Below are 16,279 nucleotides of genomic sequence, written 5' to 3' on the forward strand. Positions count from 1 at the left end.
TGGCCACATGAAGGGATCCAGATGTGCCAGACAATTTGTCAGCTCTAAACCAAAATCTTGTGAGAACAAACTATCAATGATGGCTTGGAGAAACTGTAGCGTATTAACATGTTCCTTGCTGGAAATCAGGTGCTTACCTTTGAAATGCCATACTCTAATACTCTTCTAGACTCAGTGAACTGATTTCTCTGCATTGGCATTAGGCCCCAAAACCTCTATGATCATAATAATCTCTCGAGCAGCATCCATCAAAGAATTGCTTCTGTTTTGAAATGTTTACAAGAAGACAACTGAATATTCCAAAAAATCATTATAAATATTATGATCTGTTTAGATAATTAGATGAATCGTGTAATTGTCTACCTGAATTGTCTATCTCTAATTACTCAACGAACCTCAATCGTCTCCTTCTCTAATCACATCTTCTCTAACAGTTAAAGATCTTGGAGTAATTATGGATCCCAGTGTCTCATTCAGTGCTCATGTAAATATTTCTAGGACCACATTTCTCCACCTCAGGAACATTGCAAAGATTAGGAACATGCTATCCTCACATGATGCAGAAAAGCTAGTCCATGCATTTATCACTTCAAGACAGGACTACTGTAATGCCTTAGCATCTGGCTGTATTGCATAAACAAGCTCCATCTAGCTCAAAATGCAGCAGCCAGCGTTCTTACTAGAACTAGAAAATTTGATCACATCACTGCTATCTTAGCTACTTTGGCTCCCAGTAAAATTTAGTATTGATTATAAAAATACTTCTAATGACAAACAAAGCACTGAATTATCTTGCCCCACGATACCTTAGAGAACACCTAGTGAACTACTAGATCTCATCTGTAGTCATTTTATTAACTACTTCCCATCTTAGGAAATGTGTAGATCTTGGGGACCATGGGCATTGAGAGTTATAGTAAACTGGGATGTTATGATGCTGTCAATTCCTCTTTTGTCACTCAAGTTCTTGACTGAGAGTGGGAGAGTGCTGATGTTCCAGGGTACCCTCATAGCTATGGCTCGTTCAGGCTCTTTCCTTTTAGCTATGCTGCCATAGCTATATCTGCTGGAGTCCAGCTTTGCACATTATAGTTCCCTAATTTATACACCCTCATACCTGGACATCCCTAATAATCTCTCTTTCAGCGAAGGTACACCTACCTCTGATGTCATGGTGTTACTGAGCATCAAACCATCTCAGCTGTGATGGCTACTCTCACCACCCCCTGATGTCCCATGCTGTAGCCCACCACACCATCTAAGAGAATAGGACTTCTAGAAAACCAGGCTAGACATTAAGTGGTAGCTCAGTGGTTAAGGTACTCAACTTGTAAGCAGAAGGTTAGCACTTCAAGCCCCACCACTGACACATTGGCAGTGTTGGGCTCCTGGGCAAGGCCCTTAACTCTCAGTTGCTCAAGTTGCTTTCAATAAAAGCGTCAGCTCAATGTCTTTTCAATAGCTTATTTTTTCATTTTATTTTTATTTATTAATTTTTTTCCTCTTCCACTACTTATTCTGCTCGTCTAGCATGTTACTATTGTGGTGACCATCGTCGGCCAGAGGAGGACGGGCCGCCCGTTTGAGTCTTGGTTCCTCTCAAGGTTTCTTCCTCATGCTCTACGGAGTTTTTTCATGCCACTGTCACCTTCGGCTTGCTTAATGCAGGCTTGGACTCGGACATGCGCAAAGCTGCTTTGTGACGACGGCTGCTGTAAAAAGTGCTATATAAATAAATATGATTTTGACTTAAAATGCATCAAAGCTCAACAACTGTCAGCTGTGCCCTTTTAAATAATTTTGATAAGACAAAAAAAAACAAAAGTTACCATTCCTTCCATTTGGCTTAATACCTAATAAATATGCTTGTTTTTGGGCAGCATGTTACGACAAAGACAGCCATCAGTCCATGAGTCTAAAAGGAAAAGAACAGTTCAACAGTCCTTTGTTAAATGATGTGCCTTTTATCGATCAAGAAGCAGTGAAAGCAAGAGTGAAACAACTACTAATACACAAACATTCTCAGAAAATATTGTTTCAAAAAGAAGCTTTAGCTGTTTCTGTTGCTTTTACATGATCAATGGTAATCTGAATCATAATGGCCTCCGTTATTTCAGTTACATTTGCACCATAGCACAGGCGAGTAAGACAAGGTGTTTCTAATGCTAGAACCCGTCATATTTATAGTGGGAATTTTCCATTAATGGTTACAAGTTTACCAAAAACTAAAGTGTTAAGTCCATCTTTATTAGTATCCCAGCAGCAATGAGTGAACTATATAGGGAAGGTGCAACTGAAATACATCTGCATAAAGCTTAATGCCGCTTTTGTGGCAGCTTCTAGAAAACAACTGTCAAGCACATCTTACAAAGATGCATACAACCTTCAAGCAGCATTTAGATTCTCCTTTTCTGGGATTCCTGTCTTTTTAATCCAGTCCCTATACTCATAGTCGGCACTTCAAAAAGGGTAAAACAACTAGAAACTGCCATGCTGGAAACATCCGTAACATTAACGTTGTACAAATTAGACTAGGAAGCAAATTTTTCATTTTAGTCTTAGACATGTTCTGCATGGCAGGTGCAGAGCAGATGAACATGAGTTAAACCCACAAACTAAAATACATTATGTTACAACACAACTTCATGACAATGCCCAACTGGACTTTGCACAGAGCCTACATGTTGTGCTGCCTGTTGCAGTAAAGGGGTGCTCTGTGTAGGTAATGACTAGTTATTAACATGCCTTTCAAGATCCAGAGTAATGAACACAAAATCTATTATGCTCCAAAACTATGCTCATAGTGCATCAAAGTCTTCACCTACATCAGTCAATAGTCTTACAACTATAAAAATAATTATAAACAAGCTGCCCGTGGGTGCTTAACAACACAAAACTATGGACTTCATTTGAGCAAGTGAACTTAATTTGATATAATTTTGTGCAGGATTTCTTCTCAAGACACAGTACGAAGAACTACAAAACATCCTGAGCAACATTCTTCATAGCTAAACTTTGAACTGTGCAACATCTGAAATAACATCAATGCCAAATTGATTGAAATAGAACATGTCCTAATATAAACATAAAACGCTACTAGTAATTCAGTTTCAACTGTGCAAGGCATACAATAATCTGTAGATTATTACTTCATAACTGACCAATATTGATAAATAAAAAGTTCCCAACACTTAACATATACGCAACAGTATATATTAACATGGCTATGTAAAACATCTCTGTACTGCTAGTGTGGCATTTTTTTTAGGACCAGGACAGTTAAGGATCTGCATATCTAAGCAGTCCTTCCCCAATCATTGAACAGTCGTTACAAGAATATAATCTCAGCTCGGTTGGCTGGTTAGCTTGCTTGCATGCACCTAAATTTCTTTTTAGTCTTCTTAGATTAGGCTGAGTCAGTATTCGAATGGGGACTAAAAGGGACCTGGAAAAAATGGTTACTCCAAGAAGCAGGTTCTCTCAACAAGCTAGATCAACCTAGATCAAAAGCCTAGCATGTTCACAATAGGAGAGAAAACATTACCATTTGTGCAATATTAACTTGTGACTCAAGCTGTCAGACAAATCCTGCTTCGTGAAATAACTGACCATTTCTTGGGAGCAGGAAACATAGGTGGCCTTGTTTGATGGGGCGGAAGCAGATTAGGCAAGGACCCCACCGCTACACCCTCCTCCCCCAAACAAAACCCCACACAACCACACTGGCCAGTATGCCTATGTAAAGTACAAGAAGTTTGGAAAGAAACAATTATCATCAGAAAATGTTATTAACCAAGATGTGGGAAAGACAATACAGTTGTGGTATTTAATCTTAGGATCTCACTGATTATGTGATATCTGTTAATTATTATTGTTGTTCATTTGTTTATCCATTTATTTTTTGCAATGTTTGTTACCAAGAAAAACTTGACTCAGGATTTGTGCCAAGTCTGAATAAACTGGCCCACTTAACTGTAAGAACTGGATATGAAGGACAAAATCCTGACTTTCACTCAGCACTATATAAGAAGCACATGGCATTAAAATTAAAACTTCATTACTTGCGGTTTGTTTAGGTTCACCTGAGAACAACCTTTACCTGTTCTCAAAACAAAAGCCCAAAACCAATCACAGTGATCTCATCCCCCATAAAACACAAATAGCCTAACTGACAGGAAATGACCTTCACACACATCCATAAAACATTCATGTCAGTGTATGGTATATATCTACATGGACTATAAATAAAAGGGACAGTTTAGTGTGAACAACAGGCAAGCTAGGACTCCTGCTGGTCAGCCAGTTCTCGCTGGCCACTGGGGAGCGTGTCTGCTGCTGCTGGGACATCCCCCACTCTCTGTCCGTCAAAATCTAGGCCCAGCCCCTCATCCATCTGCTCCAGTTCACTTTGGTCCAGAAGCTCAAAATCCTCTTCTTCCACAGGAACAAGCGTGGTGTCCGGCTGCTCCTCACCACTTGCTTCGGCTGACACGTCCTCGTCACTCGCCTCTGGCGTGACAGGTGACCTGAGAGGAGACTCCATGGGGCAGGGTGGCGTCTCGGCAGGCAGGAACTCAGCCATGGCAGGCCCCTCGCCAGCTTCCGAGGAGCGTAACAGGGCTGAGAGAGTGTTCTGCACTACGGTGGAGATGGCTGTGCTCACAATCTCCTCACTGAGGGCCTCCAGTGAGCGGGCGGGGCAACGCCCCTCCCCTGGCTCTGGCCCCGGAGCCGGCCCCGCCCCACCAGGTGGGCGCCCATGCCCATTGAAGTGCGTGTTGACAAAGTGAAGTGGCGAGGCCAGATGCTGGATGAGGAGGCTGGCAGGGCTCTGAGAGTCCTCGGTGGGCTCGGCACCGGTGCCCTCGGCTCGAGCCGCCCCCAATACGCCCAGTGGGAAGCGAAACAGTCCAGGCTCCATAGATGGGAACTCATCCACAGAGGGGAACTCTGGCAGGTCCCTGGAGAAGCTCTCCTCGGGTTCACTGTGCATGCTCTGCTGGTCGAGGTCTGTAAGAGCAGTAAAACAGATTCAGTTGGAATACTTCAAAACTTCCTTAAGCACAAATTCCCGCTACAGATTAATGGAAGCTGACAATGTAGCAGGGCACTGAATGCTCTTCACCATAAAAAACAAACAGCTATAAAACTTCACCAAAGGCAAACATGTAACTAGGTAACTCAAATGGATAAGAACTTTCAACCAAGTTCTTTTCCAAGTTACTTCAGCTGTAATTTAAAGTGAGACAGCATTCCTATTACTTCTAATAAAAAGATCCAATGATGATCAAATATGAAACTAAGTAGGAAATGACTACTGTTTAAGTGTCCAATGATAGAGTTTTAACATGGGGGGAAAAAAGCAATGTTTTTCTTCCATTGGTAGTTTAAATCGCATCACATCTACATAACTTTGCAGCTTAAAATTGCATTATTAAACCAAAAATATTCCAGCCAACTAAATTTGAAGGTCCACTGGAAGTGAACCGGACTCTAGGCCTACGTAAAACAAAAATCACCTTCGGAAACATCCGTGAGCTGCGGGGTGGTGGCTCTGGACACGGAGAAGCCACCGCTCTCCAGTATGGAAGCCTCCTCGTCAGACAGCTCAGAATCTGTGATGGCCATCGCCAGCACTGTGGTCTTCACGTCCACCTGAGCAGGCGCCAGAGCGAGCCGTCAGCATGTGGCGTTATGGTAAGGCTTCAGGCCATCCATGACCGCATTAAGCCAGGGTGAATGAACGGTGCTTTTACATCACACTTATAGCTTGGAGCTTCCATATATATTTCATATAACTTTTCTACTTTTTATTGTTTACACTTTTTCCCCCATATCTTGAGTTTACTTGTAAATGACTTCACTTGAGTGTGAAATGTACTATACAAATAAACTTGTCTTGCTCACTCGCTGGCACCTTCATTATGTACACTTATGTGTCAAGTGTACAGCTCCAGACTGTAGACCAGCTGAGGCCATTCACCATCTGTCAGCCATTCTCTACACCATCCATCCCTGGTCAGTTTCATCACACCACTGCTGTCAGGATCTCATTTACATGCTGGGTCATTCTTCCGGCGCAGCAGTGAGGAGACTGACCAGTGATGAAGAGCTGGAGGATGACTAATACCTCTTATGCATGACAACAGATGGACTGTAATCTCATACAAGGTGTTTTTGTAAAGAAGTGGGCGGTGAGAGTGGAGTCATATTGACCCATGATCACTGCACCACTTCAGGACGGAGCCTAGCACTCAGGCCAGGGGGAGTCACTCACAGTGGGAGCAAAACACGAGAGTTCTTCCTCGCTCTCGCTCTCCGTTTCGGCTCTTGGCTCGTCTCCCTCGTCCTGCTCCTTTTTCACCTCTGCGCGACAGACAACTATCGTTAAACGGTCTAATCACTACATTACTTCTGACTTCTGTAAATAAACAGATTAAAGTGTAACGCTCCACTTGAACGTCAAATCGACATGTAGGCAAAGTGGGTGCCCCAAGAATGAGTCACACCCAAAGCAAGGAATCAGTCACTCTAGGGATTTTGTTCTTTGCACACTGTTGCAGCTACGGTGGAAGCCAGCGAGGTGAATGCTGACAGTGGAAGATACATTACTCGCGTCCTGTGCGAGTCACCGTAAGTATCACTACTCCAGAGGCCCTGAATGTCTCAGGGCTTATATGGTGAGACAACTCAAACTCAGACACATGCATACCAAGAACCTGTGACCTTTCTGTGTGTATGCTGCATAAAAACAGAGAATCTGCTTAATACATATGCATGTCACCACAAATCAGAAGATCGAGACCCAGGTCTGTTAACTGGGTTACGCTTATGCTGACTTCAACCTTAACTCAATCAAAATAACTCAATTAAGGTGATTACATGACAGCTGTAATGGGAATCTTGCCGTAATCTGATTATGTGCCACTTTTTTAAAGTGCATGTAAACATATTACATGATGAAGGTCTACAAGGTAATACAGATCTATATACACTGCAACAATGGCATCTTATGGACATTACAGAGACATACCACACATCCAATAATTTACCAATTTACTAAAGTACTTCCAAACTAAGGAATTTAGATCATATTCCCAAGGCACTCAATAAGCAAATACAACATGATTACCTATGAGCAAGTAAAGCCCATAAACCGTTACAGAAACATAACCCAAACCCTAACCCTAACCCTAACCTTGATCATTTTTACTTTTTTTTCCCCTTGTTTCTGGGTGCAACACTGTACAAGGCTCAGACACTTTAGCTTTTGCTACAGTGCAAAAATGTCACAATGAACATTACAGTAATTACACACACACAAAACGCTGCTCAAGGGTGGACAGAATTCTACGGTATTGTATTGGGTGTGTAGGCTGGCAACTGTGGCCTTACAGGCTAGACCTATAGAGGGGTGTCAACACTGGAAGAGGGGGTGGTGGGGTGTGTGTGTGTGTGTGTGTGTGTAAGCATCTCACTTCTCTTGTCGTGTTTGCGGCGCTGGGTGTCTCCCTTCATGCTGTAGTCCAATTTCATCAAGATGGGCTCTAGTCCTGTGTACATCTTTTGGATCAGCTCGTGGTACACGACCAGAGGCCACAGCAGGACACTGAGCACTGCATGCACCACACACACACACACACACACACACAGCATCAGCTCACCCACCTCCCTGCTATGCACTGCTATGTTCAGAGCACGATGGATGAAGTGGTGTGTCAAACAACTGTGGTACTGTGGCCCCAATTTTATTTATTTATTATGTGTGAGTTTTGTCTTACCTGGGTGGCAAAAAAAACAGAGCAGCTAGTTCACTACTCAATCATTATTTCAAGATTAATATTAGATGAAGTCACAGGCCAACACCCCGCCTGCTGTCTATCCCTTGGATAAACCATGCTAATCTGCATAATGAGTCATTAGCATAGTGAACATTTTTAAAGTGTTTGATGATTGCCAATTGATTCATTAGCCTTTAATCAATTAGAAATCATAAATATTTTCACTACACACATTCTACATAGTTCATCCAATGGCCACCATCAAAGCTATTTTGTATTAAAAGATATACACTATCAGTGTTATGACTAAGGATGCTGTTCCATCTATTAACTGGTTATAATTACTATTAACATTATTTGCATTTTTTTTAAAGCATTCAAGAACTCCAGGACTATACATCCTATATAAGCATGGCGGTACAGAAGGTATAGCAAGTCATTACAGGCACTCACATATAATGTAAGAGATCATGATTCCAGGGATATAGTGACCAGCCACGGCTAGCAGGAGGCATCCGGAGCACGTCATCGCACAAAACTGAGCACATAACAGAGGCACGAAATGTCAAATCACAAAAAACTAGCGAAAACCAGACACACTTTTACATAAACCAAAAATGTCACAGCTGAACCTCTACATTCAAGGTATGCGAAAGATTTGTTCAAAATGCACCCCCACATACTATTCCTTTAAGCTAAAGGCACAGTTTGTTGGTTGCAGATGGGGTGGTCTTGGGTTCACTGTCCCCACCTTGCCATGGTTCTGGCGCTTGTACTGAAGCACCTCCTGGATGTAGAGGCTGCAGGTCAGATAGCTCTCTGCCAGGTGATGGCTGAGCTCAGCCACGCTCAGGAGCCTGGGCTCCACACCCATGCTGTCTCTGTGGCCACGAACACAGCACAGAGCAACCAGTCAGCGTCCGCCACCATTACTTATACAACCGAACGTGTCCCATCCTAACCATGTTACAGCGGCATCGTAAACATATAAATGAAGGATGTATGCTGTATCTTTCCAATGTCGTTATCTATTACTATGTGTTTTAGTGTGTGTGTATAATATAAATTTTATATTATGTCACTTAACATCTTATATTACAGGATATATTTTGATGTTATAAAATATAAAAACTTTTTTCCCACTAAAGCAACATCAATGAGCAGTGGATACATTTCTCTTACGGAAGTGGGCAAATTTAATGATGTACACAGATTTAGCCTTGTTTGGGTTGCTGTTTGTGATCCCTAAAAATACAAAACTCAAACATATTAGATGTTTATTAAAATGTATAACCAGTGAAGCCATGCAGTCATGACACGCATTATCTACAAGAGCCATACCCTTCTATCTCAGATGCCTCAGGATGCCGCACTGTGAACAAGGAAAAGAATAAAGAAGCAAACTCACACCGGCAAAGCAGGCCAGAGTAAAGTTATATCGGTATATTAATTGTTATATAAAGCATAACTGATGCCATACATTGCAACAGGCTGACAGATTATTACAAAGCAACTGTAGATGTTGCTGAAAACGATAAGAGCTTTAAAAAAGAAACGACGTCGTGGATTTACCACTGATCTTAGGCAGCTTGTCTTTCCATCTCTCCATCAGAGTGAACCCGAGGAGGGACGCGCTCAGGACGAACAACGGGCGCAGGGACGTGGATGACAGCAGCCTGAGACACACGCAGTCCGCTTTTAGGCATTAAAATACACCAACAGCGCTGACAGAAATCGACTTTTACGTAAATTCCATATAAAATGTGCTTGGGGAAACATCTAGCTAGCTTGGATAGCTTAGCATTTGCTAGCTAACCGTCTGCGTTAACGGTACTCCGGTGACATTTCGCTAGCTAACATAAGAACAGCAGACTTCATTACCAAATATGCTGCAAAACTAAATCCATTACAGATGGAAAGGTCACGTTGGACCACTAAGAAAAGCGCACTAGTGCTGCAGTTCTCAACGTTAGGAACTTGCGTTACCTAAGAACTCCAGCATCTAGCAAAAGCGAGAAAGACACTAACTGAGACGCAAGCGCGATCGTCCGCAGGTCAACCGGCCGTCATCGCCGAGAATTAACGACCGCTGTCGTTTAACGCAACACCAAGCTACGACGTCGTCCGTTTTGCAGTGAACCGCTGCGCCGGGCCTCTTACCAGAACGCCGTGTTGAGCACGACCGCGCCGACGACGCTGTGCAGAGGCCTCTCCCAAACCAGCAGCCCCTGCACCCACAGCGCCGCGGGCTCGTGTTGCGACAGCCAGCCCTGCAGCCGCTGGCGGACGCGCGCGAGCTCCGGGTTCGCGTCCGCCCCGGCTCGGTCCGCCCTGCCGGCCGGGAACAAGGCCTCGAGGCCGACCGGAGAGGGGGAAACGGAGGGGCACCTAGCCTCCTCCCCGCTCGCCATTTTTCTCCACTTTGTTATGCCTTGCAAGCTGGGAGATCACGGGGTGTGTGCGGTTAAGGTAGAGTCGTCACTCCCGTCATGGATTAGAGAGGAAAAAAAACCCCCACACGCAACCGTTTCAGGAACGGATATTACAGGCTCTCTGTGTCACGTGTCTCTTGTTTACTGCGCTACGGGAATGGGATGCTGTCGATTTACTGACATCTGCTGGACCACCGAAAAAAATACATCAGCAGCACATTTATTTCTGTTGGGCAAACTAGATTTAACGTGAAATAAGCACAGCACATAAAGCATACTAAGCATACATAAAAGTTGGCATTTTAAAACACATTAGAATAACGAATGGTGACGAGGTTGGTTTCACTAAGTGTAACTGAGACTGTTATTGTGCAATACTCATCGCCCATACCAGACATATACAAAGACTACTTATGCAATACTTATAAATAGTACTTAGTAACTTTTTTTTAATTCATTCACATTTCAGGTCATAACATACTTAGCAAGCCAATATTTCACTAAAGCTATGTAAACAAAGTATTTGCAGTGAAAAACAGTTGTATACCCGTAAGTTCCTCTTCATTCTTCAGTGTAATCATCATGGCATGTCATATCAAAACACCAGCCAGCACTTAATTAGAAAATACCATTTCTCTGCAAAACCTCAGACAAAGAATGTTTGAAGAAAAGAAAACTAAGTTTTGTACCTCACGGCCTGTCTCTAACCTGATACGATAACAGCAGTCATGGGGAGGGTTAAGCAATTGTCTCTCGTCTCAGCACATGCTGCGTGGCTTCACTCACCACGCAATGACTGCCGTTCGGCATTCAATTCCTGCCATGACAAAAGGAACTCGTGGTCACATCCCAGACGCCCACCCCCGAGGATCACTGGCACTTGCACATCCAGTGCCAGTTGTGTGTGCAGGGGTTACATAGAGGCTTGTGTTGCCTAGCACTGTGCAGGGCAGCAAGTTCCGTAACTGTACTCATTATCTGTTGGTGCAGACAGTTTTAAGAAAAGTAATCCAGTTCTCAGTGTAGCAATCTTAGGGAAAAGTTCACTCGCCTCATATGATACTGTAATGAAAGAATTAGAAGACAAAAAAGTTGTAGAAGCCTGCTGGTTCATGCTGGTGACAACCACTCTTGCTGAACAGGACAATGTTCAGGGGTCCCAAACATTACATTGTCCAAAGAAAGTGTCGTTTTTGAGGTCTGGGATTACAGGTGGCCCTAGAGGTGAAAAAAAAAAAAAAAAAAGCACAGGCAGGTGGCGGCCTACCTGCGGTGTTCGAGGGGAGGGGCCGCTGAATGTGAGGGCAAGGGGCAGAGCCCAAGGGGTGGGGGCTGTCCAGATGCCTGGCTAGGAATGTAGAGCGTCTATGCCTGCCGGAGAGAGAACCAGAGCCTGCAGGAGATCTGACAGGGAGATGATTCCCTGCACCACATTGCCCCGGTCCACCAGGACCAGCCGGTGGACCTGAGTAGGACAAAGGAACATCAGCTCAAAATATCCACACAGCCCAATCCTTGGAGAATTAATACTCTGCGCTGAATGAACCCCAACAGTGCTAGTCTGAGTCTGCCTAGAAACAATTGAGCACTTTAAGAGTTTAATCAAAAGATGGTTTTGCTGCATAACAGGACCATAAGAGGTCCTGAGTTTTATTTTGCAGAATAGTAAGCATTTTATAATATAATTTCAAGCAGAGGTGGATATTTAATGTTTATTTGCATCTCATCTGCAATGAAGACATTACTATGTAGATTAGGGTTAATGTACTAAAATAGCACACTGTTTGTAAATTGCTAAATATTGCATTTTATACAAATGGCCTCTAACTAGTTATTTTAGACCAGTTAAACAAATAGAAACAAAACACAACTGTAGTATCTGGTGCTGTTTGCTAGATTTTTCGGTTTGATATGAGAACGAAGCCTGTTGTGTTTGGCCTCGGTTTTTGCCACTTTCACCAAAGCACCAATAAAACAAAGAGGAGCCAAAATGCCAAGGGCTTCACCCTCATATCCACCCAACTCCTGGTCTGTGGTGGGGTATTCTGATGATTTATCCTACCTTGTCAAAATGTCCTACCGTAGTGCACAGAGCTATGTAGTATGACATTTGTGAAGCTTACATAGCTAGGATATATTTCAAGCTTACATAGCTTGGATAAAGTATTTGGTAATTTTGATTTTACCCCTCAACAGGCTGTATAAATCAGTGGCTGCCTAACACGTGCTCACCTCTGCCTCGACAATCCGGTCCACGGCAGTCTCCAGCATCTCATCTGGGTAGCACTTGATAACACCCTCATTAAAACACTGCCGCCGCTGCACTGCCTCTCGCATGGTCATGCTCAGATTGTTGTAGGTTTTCTGTGCTGCCAAATTCTAAGTGTGACAGTTGAGAAAAGGTCAAAGGGCACTTCAACACCACCTTTGTTGTGACATTGAGCAATTTAGTCCTAAACTCACTATTTTTGGCCAATGGTGAACATGAACAAAAACAGGCAAAAATAGGCAGTAATACACAAAATCATGATTGCAGTAATGGTCTTTTCAGTATACAAAAGACTAACAGTTTATTTATCACCATAGCACTGTGAACATAGCACTGTGACATTTCTGGGTGAGTGTTCTGCCCATGGGCACTGTTGTTTACTTACAATCACGTCAAATCTGGAGTACAGAGCGACCACTTTCCCTGTGAAACAGGAATGGTTAGGGAGCCTCTTAGTGACTAGATCTGAGTGAGAATCTGGATCGCAAAGCCTACTGAATATCACCAAAATGTGTGATTTGCTATTTAAAAAATAGTAAATAACCATGTTTACTCCCATCATTGTGTCCCTTGGTTTCCACCAGCAAAACTAAACTATACTGCTGGAGAGTAATATGAGAGTAGTATATTTGTCTTTATTTGATCCCTTTAATGTTTTTCTACCTGTGAGAGCTAAAACCTAAGATCCTAATAGTCAAATTTTGATAATAGCTAGAAAACAGAGTTTGTTTCTCTTCTTCTGAAGAGATGCCCTTTTATGAAATGCCACGCACTGACTTTGGTTCTTGATTCTGAGTCCCGAGTCTTACCTTCATCGTCAACCACCGGCAGAGCAGATACACGCCTCTCCACGAATGTGGCGAGCGAGTCGTAGACAGTGGCGTCTTGATGCACCGTGGCAATGTCTTTGAACGTTCCCACGCCAGCCTCCAATATCTTCCTCCGCAGAAATCTTGGCTTCGGAACCACAGCTCCCTGTAGCCGTGCACAGATCCAGCATCACGGAGAGAAAGACAGGGATCAAATATAAAGACAAATGTAAAAATGTCTGTGAAAGAATATGTGATCATGACTTTATATGTTGGTTATTTTTTTTAATATATGCCACATTTAACACACATCTTTGTATTTGACACAAACATTTTAAAGCATGTTAGGGACCTATGATTAACTTAGTGTAAAACGTAAATGCTAGTTCTTCATTGAATTTTAATGTGATAAGTATATAATATCAATTACTTTGTTACAACATAATTTTTGCATATGTGGAAGGTAGGCTGAAATAAGAATAGTAATGAAACAGGGATTGTCTTACTAACAAATATATAGAGGAACTTGAGGATTCTCTTGTGTGTCAGAATATGAAGGACACTTCCAGACTCAGGGTCAATAACCGGCAGCCGGTGGATCTTGTGTTTCAGTAAGGAGTAGATAGCGTCAAAAAGGCTGCCAACAGACAGGAGGGGAATAAAATGCCTGGTGCATAAAATGCCTGGTGGCCATAGTTATTTCCTATACAGATATATAGTTCTCAGTATATAGTGTTACATAAAACAGATTAATTTCTGCAGTGTTACAGTACAGTTTGCTCTCTTTTTATGAACGAGACATTGAGGGGGTGTGAGACATCGTTACCTCGCATCTGGGCTGATGCTGATAAGACTTCGGTCATGGTACTGGAGGTAAACATCTAGACCCCGACACAGACAGACAAAAGTTAGCAGAGGAAGCAAATAAAAATCGTAAGGCACGTCCTCTCACGTCCGAGGCACGAGTGTATCAAATCCGCACACGCATAAGCACATACCTGCATGTGGAGGAAACATGAGAAACGCATGCAGAGATTCTGAGCACAGAGCTACTGCTGGCCCACTGGCTTCCCAAAATGCCAGGGATCCCATCAATCCTCGTTACATGGGACCAGAGAGCATTCTTGCAGTGATCATATACATCATGTCACCCCCAGAACATCTACATTGTTCAGCTCATTTACTTTGAAATGAATCACCTCTCCATGTCTCAATCTTATGGTCCTCAAGCTCGTAGATCTGAACCTGTAAGTGGAAAAAAGAGAATCCAACGTTATTGTGGAACCGAGGAACATGATAACATAAAAGTCCTATCAGGAACGTTAACATAACTGCTATTATCTACTGACCATTGGGGACGTGTAATAACGGTGAAGGATGTGGATAAAATCGGTGATAGTCAGCATACCTAAGTGGCCAGTACAATGGGAAAGAGTGTGTTAGGGGAATGGTTGGTGGCTCTTTTGGAAACATAAAACAATGGCCTGCTCGCCTCCTCACCCACAAAACGTTGCAGAGTGCTGTCCCAGAGTGGCGCTGCGCGTAAACCGTTCGCTACCAGTGCAAAGAAGGCCTTCTTCACCTGAGAGAGGATGTGGAAAACATGCTAAGTATGCTTAGCTTAGCATTCTTATATATATATATATATATATATATATATATATATATATATATATATATATATAAAAGAAGTATTATATTAAGTATGCCACAAGCCATAAAGGTATCATGGTGAAACTTCGTCAGTAGTACTGTAATAGACGGAAGTACAATACTGACGACAACACAAAATTTGCAAAAAAAGACGACAACACAAAATTGCCAAAGTCCAGCAGACACTAACCTGCAGAGTGGTGTCAAAAATAACCAGTTTGCAGCTGGTTGGAGTAGCGTCATAGCAACAGTGATTCTTCATAAAGTTCAGGTAGTTTTCGTCGGCTGAGTCTGGAGCTGACGGAACAGAGGGTTACATCTCACCTTATATTTGCACTGTTTGGGGGTAATTTCAGCCATTTAAAGACGACAAATATCAATAGGCTAATCAGAGGGAAAGGCTGTGGGTCAAAACATGTAAAGTACCAGAGAAGATGACAACACTAGTGCATGTGTAAACAGATAGTTACGTAATTCTGGACTACACTGTGATATACTTCCAGAGCTGTGGTTTACCTACCTGAACTATTCAACTCACTGTCCACAGGAAGCACCGCCTGTCCAAGAAACAAAGCTGAGTTGAAGGACAGTTGTCCTAAATCATCACAACTCATCAAGTTCACGTGCGCCGAATACAGCTTACTTCACGTGAGGAGATGTTAGCGGGTGTTTTTAGTAGTGTTGGTAGTGTTTTTGTCATTTCTAGAGCAGCTTGTGTTATTATCGAAATTCCGCGCACTCAGATATGTTTTAGACTGCTGTAGCGTTATCTTACCTGCTTTACAAACTCCATGGTGGGTGCACGTATGTCGCGATAGCGTTGTGCTCGAGCAGTTTACGCCACCACGTCCGTCTGATTTGAGCACGCTCGTCGAGCGCACTTGCGCGTAAAGCTGCAGGGTCTATATTAGGAGCGAGGAAGAGATGGCCGTGCGGAAAGAGGACTGGCGTTTTGGTCAGGGGCGAGTTTGACGGGGGGGGGTTTGGGAAGCCGGTGTCGCACAGTTAGGTCAGCTATTTTCGGTTTGGTGCACACAAGCCGTTAAAAGTGGTCTAAAAAAGGCTGGTTTGACACCCCGCGCGAGCCGCTAACTGGTGGAATGCCGGAGCGCTCACAGGTTAATCTAAACTCAGCTCGCGCCCTCTGGGATATGAGGCTAAAGATAGGTCAGAATGTCTCCATTCGTGATTGCAGATGACTTAGTTTTACCATCTATAAATGGTTTCTTGAGTGTATTGTAGCGTCATGCATTATTACTATTTATTAAAAAGTAGTCTGGTTAGTATACCACAGACCTTGGAATATAGCCTATATTAGAAAAAAAATTAAAGAGG

General features: G+C 43.0%; 2 protein-coding genes across 4 annotated transcripts; both read right to left on the bottom strand.

Moving 5' to 3' along the window:
* Positions 1-1,943: 1,943 nt before the first annotated feature.
* Positions 1,944-10,331, bottom strand: retreg2 (reticulophagy regulator family member 2). Its single transcript, XM_027025792.2, has 9 exons — positions 9,942-10,331; positions 9,354-9,457; positions 9,123-9,153; positions 8,533-8,662; positions 8,235-8,319; positions 7,479-7,616; positions 6,278-6,366; positions 5,520-5,655; positions 1,944-5,010 (listed from the first exon to the last, which is right to left on the bottom strand). The coding sequence occupies exons 1-9, from the start codon at positions 10,190-10,192 to the stop codon at positions 4,280-4,282; spliced, it is 1,695 nt and encodes a 564-aa protein (XP_026881593.2). The 5' UTR covers positions 10,193-10,331; the 3' UTR covers positions 1,944-4,279.
* An 83-nt stretch (positions 10,332-10,414) lies between these two features.
* Positions 10,415-15,866, bottom strand: prkag3a (protein kinase, AMP-activated, gamma 3a non-catalytic subunit). Of its 3 annotated transcripts, none has more exons than XM_027025795.2 (12): positions 15,720-15,866; positions 15,465-15,501; positions 15,135-15,241; positions 14,792-14,873; positions 14,641-14,699; positions 14,476-14,536; positions 14,118-14,172; positions 13,802-13,928; positions 13,292-13,457; positions 12,868-12,905; positions 12,446-12,592; positions 10,415-11,584 (listed from the first exon to the last, which is right to left on the bottom strand). In XM_027025795.2, the coding sequence occupies exons 1-12, from the start codon at positions 15,735-15,737 to the stop codon at positions 11,579-11,581; spliced, it is 903 nt and encodes a 300-aa protein (XP_026881596.2). In that variant the 5' UTR covers positions 15,738-15,866; the 3' UTR covers positions 10,415-11,578. The 3 variants fall into 3 exon arrangements, with proteins under 3 accessions (XP_026881596.2, XP_026881594.2, XP_026881595.2); XM_027025793.2 differs by having other exon boundaries at positions 10,415-11,678; XM_027025794.2 differs by having other exon boundaries at positions 10,415-11,678; positions 14,491-14,536; positions 15,720-15,865.
* Between the last annotated feature and the right edge of the window lie 413 nt (positions 15,867-16,279).

This window comes from Electrophorus electricus, chromosome 16 (assembly GCF_013358815.1).
Source record: "Electrophorus electricus isolate fEleEle1 chromosome 16, fEleEle1.pri, whole genome shotgun sequence".
Classification (NCBI taxonomy): Eukaryota; Metazoa; Chordata; class Actinopteri; order Gymnotiformes; family Gymnotidae; genus Electrophorus; species Electrophorus electricus.